The sequence below is a fragment of the Oryctolagus cuniculus genome, chromosome 11, assembly GCF_051225735.1.
Source record: "Oryctolagus cuniculus isolate XC-2025 breed Fujian yellow rabbit chromosome 11, ASM5122573v1, whole genome shotgun sequence".
In the NCBI taxonomy this organism is placed as follows: domain Eukaryota; kingdom Metazoa; phylum Chordata; class Mammalia; order Lagomorpha; family Leporidae; genus Oryctolagus; species Oryctolagus cuniculus.
The window spans coordinates 44436693-44449565 of record NC_142877.1 but is presented as its reverse complement, the minus strand read 5'-3'; the positions used below and the strand labels follow the sequence as shown (position 1 = coordinate 44449565).

Here is a 12873-nt window from a genome sequence, read left to right as displayed (position 1 = left end):
CACACAAGGGGCTTAGCAGAGAGGTGGGGATGGAAGAGCCCGAGGGCCTGACTCTTCAGCCTGTGAATGTGTGAGCCCCTGAAAATGAAGGGCAAGGTCAAGTGCTCAAGGTTGGAAGGGCTGCTGGTGCTTCTTGCACATTACAGGGTCTGGGGCGTGCTGAGGCACCACAAGGATCAGCCCTGTGTGTCTTGTGTGCAAATCAAATTGGGGTGAGCAGACAGGAACAACACAGAAGTCCCAGTTCACCAGGCGGTGGGGAGCACCAAGGCTTATGCAGAACCACTGCTTGACGGAAAGCAGCCAAATACCATGAGCCCATCGATGGCCACGCCCAGCCCCAAAGGTGCTCTCTCTACCTTCCAAAGCGGGCCATGAAGCCACATCTAGAACGGGGACTCCTCTGTGCCATTTGTATGATCCTGTTCACTCATGCAAATATAGGGTCTGGCACCCCAAGGGTGCTAGACCCTGTCCCCAAAGTCCTGGTTCTCCCAGATCTGGGCTGGAACCCAAGAAGTACGTTTCTAGTAAGTCCCCACATGACGCTGATGCTGGCTGCAGTCACACACCGCAGAAGGGGAGCTACTAGTCGCGAATGCCCACCTTACTAGCAACCTCTGGGGGATGCCCTTGCTGCCGACCTGGGGACCACTTTGCAAGCATCCGGGACCTCCTGATGTACCTGTAAGTGCACAGAGGTAGGCGTCTCACCTGGAAGGGGCCACCCTAAGGTAACTCAGTGCCTCCCAAACCTCACCAGGGCAGGAATCACTGGGATGCTTATTAAAACTAAGGCTTTGATGTTTGTTAAGGGTGGTATTGTTGAGTTCTTCTAACAGAAGGTCCATTTATGCCCAGTTTCCAGGTGGGAAAACGGAGCCTCCCAAGAGTTGAAATAACTCGCTGCAAGCCACACAGGTAGTAGGTAATGGAATTGGGGTACGCCCAGGGTGCCTCACTCCAGAGCTTCGCATGGTTCTTAACCTCACCTGTTCTATCTGTGTACTGAGGGAAGATGTGGCTCAAACAAAGGTCCCTGGGAGCCCCACAACCTCCAGGTTTGGGGCAACGATGTTTGGAGAGCATCAGGGTTTGTGCGTACCTGAATCTCTACCTATTACTTTCTAACACTCTCTCCTCACTGCTCCTCTTTCCCTCACAGGTGACAGGTGCCTCACCTGCACACCTGACCTGTACAGGTGAGTAGTGTTCTTACTACTCACCTGTGCCCACCCTACAGTGGGGCCCCGGGTGTTGGCTTCTTGCTCGGCAATCCCAATTGACTTTTATGCATTCCTTCTTTCTCAATACAGAAACTCAAAGTTCCTCTTTCGGATGATCTCAGTCACACAATTCATAATGCTCTAGTTTATACTGAGTTGTGAATGACTAATGGTGTGGTTGGTGGTGCCTGAGCTGCCCCTTCCCCAGAAGCATGTGTTGGAAACTTCACCTCCAGTGCAACAGCGCTGGGAGGCGGGGCGTAACAGGAGATGCTTAGGTCCAGGGGCCCCTCTTGTTAGCTACTGCACCCTCTCTTTGCCCTTCCTCTTTGGGATGACAGAGCAGGGAAGCCTTCATCGGATGCCAGCCTTTTGAGAAATAAGTCTGTGTTGGTTGTAAATGACCAAGGACCTAAGACATCCTCCAGGGGTTCCCTGGAGGAGCCACACTCCCCCTACTGGGCATGCATGGAGGAAATGAAACCAGCATGTTGGAGACTGACTTCTACATCCATTGCACAATAAGGATACGGAAGCAACCCCAGTGTCTCTCACTGGGTGAGTGGAAAAAGAAAGATGCAGTATAGACACACGATGGAATACTATTCAGCCCTAACAGAGCAGGAACCTCTGTTGTCAGTGACAACGTGGATGGGCCCGGAGCACGCTATGTTAAGTGAAATAAGCCAGGCACAGAAACTCAAGTGCTGTGTGATCTCACCTACAAGTAGGATCTCAAAAAGCTGAACTCTTAGAGTAGTGGCCGCCAGCGGCTAGGGGAAGCCGGAGGATTGGTTAAAGGATGTAGAATTTCAGTTAAACAGGAGGAATGCTTCAAGAGTTCTATTGCACAGTTCAGAGACCGCACTGAATAACAATGTACTGCATTTTTGCAGATTGCGAGAGAGATTTTAAGTGTTCTTACTACAGAACAATTCTTGTGAGAGGTGACGTGTGTGTTCATTAGCTCAGTGTAGCCAATTTATGACGTGTACATATTGAAAAACAACACGTAAACCACAGATGTGTACAACTTGCATTTGTCAATTAAAAATAGATAAATGTTAAAAAAATAATAAGGTGCCGGCGCCGTGGCTCACTGGGTTAATCCTCTGCCTGCGGTGCTGGCATCCCATATGGGCGCCGGTTCAAGACCCAGCTGCTCCGCTTCCAATCTAGCTCTCTGCTGTGGCCTGGGAAAGCAGTAGAAGATGGCCCAAGTCCTTGAGCCCCTGCACCCGTGTGGGAGACCAGGAAGAATCTCCTGGTTCCTTGCTTCGGATCAGCGCAGCTCCAGCCATTGTGGCCATTTGGGGGTGAACCAATGGAAGGAAGACCTTTCTCTCTCTCTCTCTCTCTCTCTCTCTCTGTCTAACTCAACCTGTCAAATAAAAAAAAAAAAAAAAACGAGTACCATGAATAACTCTAACAAAAACAAACCGATGTGCAGTTGAGGAGGGAGAGCTCCTGGAAGTCAGGGTCTCCTCCGTTTCTGCAAGTCAGAGGGAGGAGGCAGAAGATGCCATATCTCACACCGGTTCCTCCCACCACAGCTTTTCATTTGGGACCGGGGGCTCCAGGTAGTCAACAGCTAAAGGAGACAACTGAAGGCAGGAGGAGGGGCCTACACACTCTGGGGACCTTGGGCTTGTCCAGGGCGTCGTGGTGGGGCTGGGATGCTCGCTATCATCTGCCCAGCCTCAGGTGATACGGTCTCCCCCGAGTGGCTGCAGCTCCTGGGCACCGACGCTGCCTCTTCCACCCTCTGTTTAGTGCTGAACACGAGCCCCCACAAGAGAAACAGACGCTGAGGCTTTGGCTTCCGTGAATGCCAGGAGCCTGTTGGGAGGCAGGAGGGCAGGAAATCTCGGGGTTGCGTCAGAAAGTGCACTGGAAATGCGGGTTATGAGAAAACAGTGTCAAAACTGTTGGCACCAAAACAAACAAACCTATCTTTTAATCCCATTTCCCAGAACTTTCTGAAAGTCCCTTGTATCCATGGGAGGCTGGACTTAGCACCCAGTGACCCCTCTCCCAAGTCATTATCTAATTGGAAGTTCATACTGACTGCTTGCAGGACAGGGTTGGGCCCTGGAAGCACTGTCTTTGATCCTCAGTCGCTTTGTAAGTTTTAAATATTTATTTTATTTATTAAAAGCAGACAGAGGGAGACAGAGACAGAGAGAGATCTCCCATCAACTGGTTCACTCCCTAAATGTCCTCAACAGTCAGGGCTGGGCCAGGCTGGAGCCAGAAACTCAATTCGGGTCTTCCACGTGGGTGGCAGACACTCAGAGATGTGAGCCATCACCTGCTGCCTGTCAGAGTGACAGGAGCAGGAAGCCAGGATGGAGAGTGGAGCCAGGACTCGGAATGGGGAAGCAGGCGTCCCATGCAGCAGCAGCTTAATCAATGCACCAAACGCCTGGCCCTGTCCCCTCCCCCAGAGTGTGTTTTTTTTTTTTTTTTTTTTGACAGGCAGAGTGGACAGTGAGAGAGAGAGAGACAGAGAGAAAGGTCTTCCTTTGCCGTTGGTTCACCCTCCAATGGCCACCGCGGCCGGTGCGCTGCGGCCGGCGCATCGCGCTGCTCCGAAGGCAGGAGCCAGGTGCTTCTCCTGGTCTCCCTTGGGGTGCAGGGCCCAAGCACTTGGGCTATCCTCCACTGCACTCCCGGGCCACAGCAGAGAGCTGGCCTGGAAGAGGGGCAACTGGGACAGAATCCGGCGTCCCGACCGGGACTAGAACCCGGTGTGCCAGCGCCGCTAGGCGGAGGATTAGCCTATTGAGTGGCGGCGCTGGCTCAGAGTGCGTTTAAAGCCGGGATTCTTTGGCATAAAAATCTGGATTTCTGGTCTCTTTTGAAAATATTGGTAGAATGTCCCATTTAATCTGTGTGACAGCAACTACATGGGACTGGGGTACATGTTCTCCTCCCAAAAGGGGCTTCGCCCTCCAGTTTGTTGCGATGCCACCGATTCCACCTGCCCAACACCAGGCCCAGTCACTCCGGCCACTCATTTTATTCCCACCTGGCCCTGTGGGTTTCTGAGTTTGTGACGAGGCTGCTTTTTTGGGTTTTGCTCTCTAAGGCTTTCTTCAGGGAACCCCTACCCTGGTTTTCACACCTTTGAGTAATCTCTCCTGGACTAGGGTGGACTTAAAGAGTAGACTAGTACAGATTAGCTGGCTTCCCGCTCCCTCTTTTTCCTTTAAATACTGATTGATTGATTTGAAAGGTAGAATGACAGAGAGGGAGAGACAAAAAGATCTACCATATGCTGGTTCACTCCCCAAGTGGCTGTGACAGCCAAGGCTGGGCCAGGTGGAATCCAGGAACCAGGAACATTTTCCTGACCTCCCCATGTGGGTGCAGGGGGCCCAAGCACTTGAGCCATCTTTCTGCTGTTTCCTAGGCACATTAGCAGGAAGCTGGATTGGAAGAGAAACAACTGGGGCTTGAACGCATAGACCCAATATGGGAGGCTGGCCTTGCACACAGTGACTTAACCTGCCGTGCCACAACACTGGCCCCATTTCCATCTGTCTTGCTCTCTCCAAGGCAGCCCCACTGGGGAGAACCTCGTGGCCAAGGCACCACCAAGTACATCTGTAAGTGGATTCCCTCCCTTGTGAAGCCTTCAGATGAGACCATAGCTCAACCTGAATCTGGCAGAGACCTTGAGCTTCAGGAACTTGGCTAAACTACACCCAGCTTTCCAACACACAGAGACTATGAGGCCCAAGCATTTGCTGTCGGACATCATTAAGGTCTGGGGCAGTTAGGGCTGTGGCAAAGGGTTACACAGCATCAAGTAACAAAGTATCAGGTTGTCTTGGGGAAGAGGGTTTCTGATGACCTCCCTGGTTCTCTGGGGAAATTCACCTCCATCCCGTTCACCAGACCTGCGGACAGACCCACAGGCAACAGCCACATGCACGAGGGTTCAGAACACAACAGCGAGGCTTTCACAACAAGAAACAGGGCCCTGAACTCCTCTAACGGTATTCCAATCAGCTTGCAACTGGCCTTCCTGGGGCTCTGTGTATACAATCTCACTGAAGGCATTTGTTCTTTCAAGGCAGAAATCCCAGGCTGAGGAAATCCGGGGACAAGGGAAGGTGTTGTAGAAGAAGAACCATTATTAACTAATTAATCAATAATTTATTGTAACTGAGTATTGATTATAATCACTTGAGTATCAAGAAACACTATTTAGGGGCTGGCACTGTGGCATTGTGGTAAAGCCACTGCCTGCAGTGCCAGCATCCTAAATGTGTGCTGGTTCAAGTCCTGGCTGCTATACTTCTGATCCAGCTCCCTGCTTATGGCCTGGGAAAGCAGAAGATGGCCCAAGTGCTTGGGCCCCTGCACCCATGTGGGAGACCCAGAAGAAGCTCCTGGCTCCTGGCTTCAGATTGGCACAGCTCCAGCAGTTGTGGCCATTTGGGGAATGAACCAGTGGATGGAAGGTCTCTCTCTCTCTGCCTCTGCCTCTCTATGACTCTGCCTTTCAAATACACAAGTAAATAAATCTTTTTTAAAAAAGAAACACTATTTAAAACTTGGAAATAAGGCAAAAATTGGGACACGTCTTTTCCGATAAGTGTTTCTGATGTCTCAAATTGCCTTCTGCTGCTGTGAGTGTATGCCAGTGATGCTGACGGGGGACATTTTGATGATCATTACTTTGAGATATTCTATAATTCCACTTTGTAATCTGCTTCCACCCCAGTTGCTTAATAGAAGGCTTTAAATTTGCCAAGCGGAATGACCTTTTCATTTTTTGAGTCCATCCTTCCATGGCCTTGCTGGGGTCCTGTCTGACAAGTTCATTGTCAAGGAGAAAGCAGCTGTATTTGACTTTGCTTTGTGCTGTGAATTCAGGACACAGACACCACAAGGCTGCCTGTGAGCTGCAGATTTCTCTTCAGAAGAAAGAGGGGAACCCCAAGGCTCCAGTTCCACCGTGTTGGAGGATGCTGACGAGCTGTCACTGTCAGCACAGAAAGCCCCAGTCTGCCACAAGCATGGGCTCTCTCAGAGCCGTCTCCGAGCCAGCCTCGCCGATGGCCGTTCCATGTCGGGTCATAACTTTTTGAAAATCATGCACTGACACAAAAGTCCTTCAAGCTACGTCTTCCTCCTTTTCCTCCTTTGGCTTCCTCCAGATTTTGAAACCCAGCACCACAAGGAAGGCTGGAGAAACACGTGGTGGAGGGGAGCCTGGGGAGCCTGCTTCACTTCTTATCTTTCAAGCACACAAGTAGTTTTAAAAAGAAAGTGAGCTTGCACCGAGACCCGGTGTCGTGGTGCAGCGGGTTAAGCTGCCTCCTACAACACTGGCATCCATCTCCCTGCTAATGCTCCTGGGAAAGCAGCAGAAGATGGCCCAAGTGCTTGGGTCCCTGCTATACAGGTGGGAGACCCGGATGGAGTTCCAGATTCCTGGCTTCAGCCTGGCCTAGTCCTGATGGTTGTGGCCATTTGGGGAGTGAACCAGTGGATGGAAGATCTCGTTCTGCCTTTCAAAATAATAAATAAACATTAAAAAACAAAAAAAAACAAAAAACACACGTGGGTACTGATGTCAGGGTAATACCACACCGCATACTGTAATACCACATTACATACTGTACCGTGTTACAGTGGACAGGTTTTCTCTATGGTGACCACTGATCACATCACTAATCATCCTGTTATTGCCCCTGCAAGGTGCTTACATCTGCAGAGTGAAAGGCTTGTGGCTGAGCCTCCCTGCACACTAGGCAGGTGACATCCGGGCACCAGAGCCAACAATCACCTCGGCGGCTTTTTAAGCATCCCCAGACCCCGGTGAAGATCTGCTCAATGCCACCACCACTGACGAACATGGGGTTTGGGTTCTGGCCGCTGTGTGGCGTGGCCCCCACCCTGTCATCCCTGTCCGCTGTTACACAGCCGAAAATTGTTTTCCTTGGCTGTGCAAGCAGAGAATTGAATTTCCACACACAGGCAAGTTCAGTGCTGGTTCAAACGCTAGGAATCACTGGGCCCTAAAATGTGTAGCTGCGCCAGTTCCGGGTGACTGGAAATCTGCTTGCCAGACGGAATTTTTGCAAACAGAATGCTTTTTCACACGCTGAGGAGAGACTGATGGTTAAGGGAGCTCGGTGGATCCTCACTCCTGGTTTGTTTACTTGGTGGGGCCAGATTCTAACAATCTGATCTCCTGGGAACTTGTTCCTCTCTTCATTACAGTCCACAACAACGCCTCTGTGACTTCTCTGCAGTAGTTACATGAGCAGGCATCTGGCCAGCTTAGGAGCACCTGGGGTTAATACCCAGCTCCCGACTCCAGCTTCCTGCTTATGCACACCCTGGGGGGCAGTGGTGATGGCTCAACAATTGAGTCCCTGCCACCCTTGTGGGAGACCTGGTTTCAACCCCCTGGCCACTGCAGGCATTTAGGGAGTGACTCAGGGGATCAGAGCGCGCGCACACACACACACACACACACACACTCTCTCTCTCTCTCCCCTTCTCTCTCTTTTGGCCTCTCAGAATAAATAATTTTAAAAAAGATTGTGTCTTCTGAAAAAGAAATATAATTAAGGATTTATGTTTCTGAAGGACAAACATGAGGCACCTTGTTATGAAAACCAGGTGAGATACCAAAGACAGCATCTCCAACTGAGCCTGCGTGGCTGAGCTGGGCATGTCCCCACATTCAGCCACTTAGAGGGAAGTCTACAGACTCCTTGAGGCCAGCAAGGGCAGACATGTCCAGGAAGCTCCAGGGCGTTCCTGTAAGAAACTGGAATTGTCCAGTGGGCAATTCACAAGGGATTCTCCTCGGGTCAGGGCCATGGTAACAAGAGGGCAGAACAAACCCCTCACAGTGGAGTTCAAGTTATGAGCTGAAATTTGCATCCTGGCCACTCCCTGGGGCCACAGCTATGCCTCCACACATCCACTACTAGCATGGTTTTTTTTCCTTCAGAGCAAAGTAAAGGTAGACACCAGGTAACCTCCACTGGCAGGGATCAAGTGGGTCTTAACCGTGCCTGGCAAGACAGTGGAGGTTGAGGGGCAGAAGGGACGAGATGGAAAAGAGGCAGTGCAAACAAAGCCTGGAGACCAGGCACCAGCAGAGGTGGTCCCAGTGCAGAGCCAGGATGCTGATGGGGGGGGATGGGGAAGGGAGGGTTGGGGAAGGGAGGAAAGTTCTAGAATGCCAAGGTAAAGACTTGCGGATATGGCCCTGTGCCCAGCAAGGAGCCAGGGTCTTCAAGCAGGTGACGTGAATCAATGGAATGGTTTGGGAGCAAACGCGAAAATCAACACATTTGGTGTGGGTATGGGTGTGGGTGGGGTATAAGCATCGTCCGTGCCCACAAAGGAACGGATGAGACGCTATGAGGAGGCAGAGACAGGAGAGGGAAGAAGGGCATGGATTTTGGATGCTTAGGGAGGATTTGCTAGTGCTTGGTGACTGCGTGGGTTGGGGTGGGAATGGGGGTGGCTTGGGGTAATGGCATGATTAAAGGAGTAGGAATAGGACGGATCAGAATGACACTGAGCATCCGGACTACCCAGAGCCTCTCCAGCTCAGATGAATTCTTTTTTTTTTGGGGGGGGGGTACAATCTCATTGCTGACATTGTGGCATAGTGGGTTAAACCACTGCCTAGGATACCAGTATCCCACATGAGCACTGGTTCAAGTCCCGGCTGCTCCATTTCCAATCCAGCTCCCTGCTCAAGTGCCTGGGAAGGCAGGGGAAGATGACCCAAGTACCTGGGCACCTGCCACAAAAGTGGGAGGCCCGGACAGAGTTCCAGGCTCCTGACTTAGGCCTGGCACAGGCCTAGCTGTTGTGGTCATTTGGAAGTGAACCAGCATATGGAAGATCTCTCTCCCTCCCTGTAACTTTGCCTTTCAACAAAGTAAAATAAATCTTTAAAAAAATTACACCCTTCAAATCTCATAGCAGCAGGTGTCTATTACTTGGATGCTCCCTGCTTCGTCCACTTTGTCTGGGACATCATCCTCACCGTGTGTTCCCCCAGTAACTGTGCAGAACAGGAAGGGATTCCTTCATACAGGTGACTGAGGGACATGAAATGGTGCTGTGAATGACGGTGGCAAATGTGTGTGCAGCCCAGGATTTATGTGGTCAGTGCTTCCAGGATGTGATGACCATGAACGCCGACCAGGAGGCGTCAGACAATCTGTGCTCTCTCCCCGTGTGTCTCATGCCCTCCAGCCCTTCTGAGTCATTTCCCTTAGCCAGGACAGATGGTAAACCACAAATCGAAGCTTGCTCCTGGCAGTTGGCAACCCTGGTTTGAAACAGAGGTCCGACAACCATCTCTCAACATCTGTACTTGACACAAAAGTCACACACACACTAATGACCATGGCGGGATAACGAGCACGTGCAGTTCAGCTGTGAGGCAGGAAAGGCTCCTCCCCGAGTTCCAGGGCCTCACTGATGCTTCTGAGAAATGCACGTGCAGCGGCTTAAGCACCAGTCACTCTGAGATTTAGCTCCGCCCCCCACCTTCCTCACAAGGAGTAAGCCACACCTCTCAACTCAAAGGTACCTTTCGTGGCGAAGATTCCTCTGGGACCTCAAAGAAACTGACTCCCTGAGCCCTTTCTACTTCGCGCACAAAGCATTGTCTTCTTTTCCTGATTCAGAGTTAGATGGACAGGGGTGTGATCCTTTGATTAATATCTTTCTTTGCTACCAGACTGACAGCTCCGTGAGGTCAGGGATGGCTTCTGGTTTTTCTCTCCTTGGCCTAAGGACAGAGGGAGGCTGACCCCCAAGTGCAGAACAGGTGCAGGTGGACAGACAAGCACGAGGAGTAACAGAGGGCTGAAGGAACCCAGGCTGTGCAGAGGGACAGATGTCTCAGCAGCTGAACTTCACTCCAGCTTGTTAAAAAATGAACTCCAGGGGTCCGTACTACATGTCCCAGAGGGTGGCCACTACTACCACCTTGCAAATAACTTACTTGCCCAACTCTGGAGACTAATTATAGAGCAGGTCCAGCAAAGGATAACAATGTTTATAAAGAAGAGGAAAGAAAGAAAAGAAGTACAAAGTAACAAGATCACTCACTTAGGACACCTAGCTTAAATAAATGAAACCATTTCAGCACAGGGAAGAAGAAAAACTTACAGACAATAACCAGTTAAGCAGCGCAGGCCTCTTTGCCAATGACTGCCTCAGGGGTATCTGACTCAGGAGAGATCAAGAGGTTAGCACTTGCTCCAGCGAGTTCTGGCAGGCTTCTCACCTTTAGCCTGAGCGATGCTTTCATTTGAACAGAGCTAAGAAACGTAACTCAACTATTTTACCTGCTGTTCCACTGAAAATGAAAATAAAAACATTATTTTCCCAGGACTGCAGGAAAAGTTGGCTATAATGGACCTTGCCATAGGTAATCAGAATTTTGGCTACATTCATTTTTCTTCCCCCTCACTTTGAAATTTAACTACTATGCAAGATACAACTCCAGTGTGTTTCCAGGGGCATCGTGAGGTGGTGACTATGGACTCACCAATATTTAGGCAGTGCTTTAAGGGAGGACCTGGGATTATTCCTTTAATCAGGGAGCAACAAATACCTCCAGCACAGACACAATTCAGAGACCTGGAGGTGGAAGCCTCGGATGGGGGTGGGGCACTAGCCCTCAGCGCTCCCCAGCTTTCTTCTGCCTTGGTGGGTAGAGGCTCTATGGGTTTGATGAACACTGAGCAAAACAATTGAGAATTGAGACAGCTTCTGTCCACACAGCTTAACTATTAGGACTAAGAATCCAGACCACCTGTGGCAACAGAACTTAATTCTTTTCTCCCAGGATCTTCCTGCTCAGGAAGCTTAGGTTGTAAACTGATAAATAACTTCACTGCTTGCGGCAGGAAGTTCCTACAAACAGCTTGTTCTGACCAATAGTTGGCTCACCTGGGAAAACAAACAATGATTCACTCCCTCGGACTCACTTCAAAAAACACTCGGGCTTGCTGTGTCCACTAATCCTGAGCTACTTGGTCACAAACGTAGCTGAGACCTAACCATTTCCACACCTTGAAAAACTCAGCTTACGTGACTACACCACCAAGTTCTAGAAATGTCCTACGACATTCCCACTAGCAACAATCAGCAGCCTCAATTAGCTTTGCTTCATCAACAGGTTCTTTTGATGGATTTTTGGGTAGCACCAACAGTTGATATAATAAACAGGTTGTGATCTCTTGGCAACAGGAAACATGTAATAAAATGAGAGTTAATACATACTTACAGCCCACGAGGGCTGGGGTAATCATTAAATATAGTTGCTTTTCCTCAGTAATAAGGTTTTCCATGTGTCCCTCCTCTGGGGACAAACTGGTGCTGGAACACTTGGTGATGATAGATTTGTAATGTGCATTGTACTTCTAGTTTTCTAATTTTTTTAAGTGACTGTACTTTCCAAATGTTCTGGAATGAGTGTAGGTTAATCTGAGGTCAATTTGAGGAAACAAAGTGGGGAGGAGAGATTTTCAAGTGTAAATTAGAAATGACGACAGAATCTCACTCTGTCTATAGTATATCTATATACTATATGTAATACATAGCATATATGCTATAGAATATATATGTATAGTATATACATATATACTAGAAAGTGTATGTACTTTATAGACACAGATATGTAGATGTCCATTTAAAATCTCATCTTCTTAAGCCAGCAAGGTGACTTAATCCCATCACCATGAATATGAGGACAGAAAGGCTGCACGGCTTCCACCACACTGCCTTGTTTCTTCCTGGTCTTACTCTAGGGAGACGTTGGGGGTGTTTGATAAAAGACACCAGCAGCAAATAACATAAAGTCAGCCTGCAGGGAGGCCAGGGATGTGGTCTTTACTTTCGTGAGCCCTGAAGTGACTCATAAATCATGCAAAGGGTGGAACACGCTGGCCCACAGCACCCACGTCCCGCACAGCCAAGTCCAACTTCCACCATAAAACCATCCAAGAGTAAAAGGGCCAGCGGGACGCTGTGCGGATAAACACACACACCCCTGCCACCACTGAGTGGCTGACCATGGCATCTCCCTGTGCCCAAGTCCTGGGCTGCACTGAAGCGCCAACACACAAAACCCCAGACCTGCTGTAAGATACAGTCACGAGCAGAGGCAGGGCTCAGGCAGGCTGAGCAGCAGCTGGCTGAGAGAGAGAGAGAGAGAGAGAGGGAGAGAGAGAAACAGAGAAGGCACAGCTTCTCTCTGCAGCTCCCCAGGCAGCCAGGGAAAGGGAGCAAGCCTAACATTCCAGATCCCCTTCGGGGCCCTCATTTTACCTTAAAGAAACTTCCTCGCTTGTCCAGACCGCGGGCGCCCATGGTCGGAGCTGACATCTCCCCCAGCGAGGCTCCGCTGCACGCCGGGGACCCCTGAAGGCAGAGACATTTTTTAATGGTTGGTCTAGCCTGTAGGAAATTCCTTTCTAAGCCACAGAACACTCACAACAACAGTCCTGCCAAGATCTTTTTCCGTCAACAACACAGTGCCACTGACTTCCCACCGAAGCCCTTCCACCTCCTCGCAGCCTGATTTCCTGCATGGCCGGCACAGTTCCTAGGCTGTGTGCCTCACCTCGCAGCCCCACCC

The 12873-nt window shown here is 50.1% G+C and overlaps 1 protein-coding gene across 17 annotated transcripts in view; it reads right to left on the bottom strand.

The window, feature by feature from the left end:
- RIN2 (Ras and Rab interactor 2) overlaps positions 1 to 12873 on the bottom strand; it is a 248850-nt gene that overhangs the window by 107333 nt on the left and 128644 nt on the right. For 16 of the 17 annotated variants that reach the window (XM_070052128.2, XM_051845339.3, XM_051845346.3 and 13 more), the window contains one exon: positions 12564 to 12656. In XM_070052128.2, coding sequence (XP_069908229.1) covers positions 12564 to 12620 — 57 coding nt within the window. In that variant the 5' untranslated portion in view covers positions 12621 to 12656. Of the gene's footprint in view, positions 1 to 12563; positions 12657 to 12729; positions 12869 to 12873 lie in introns of those variants that run through there. The other variant, XM_051845340.3, reaches the window with a different exon arrangement.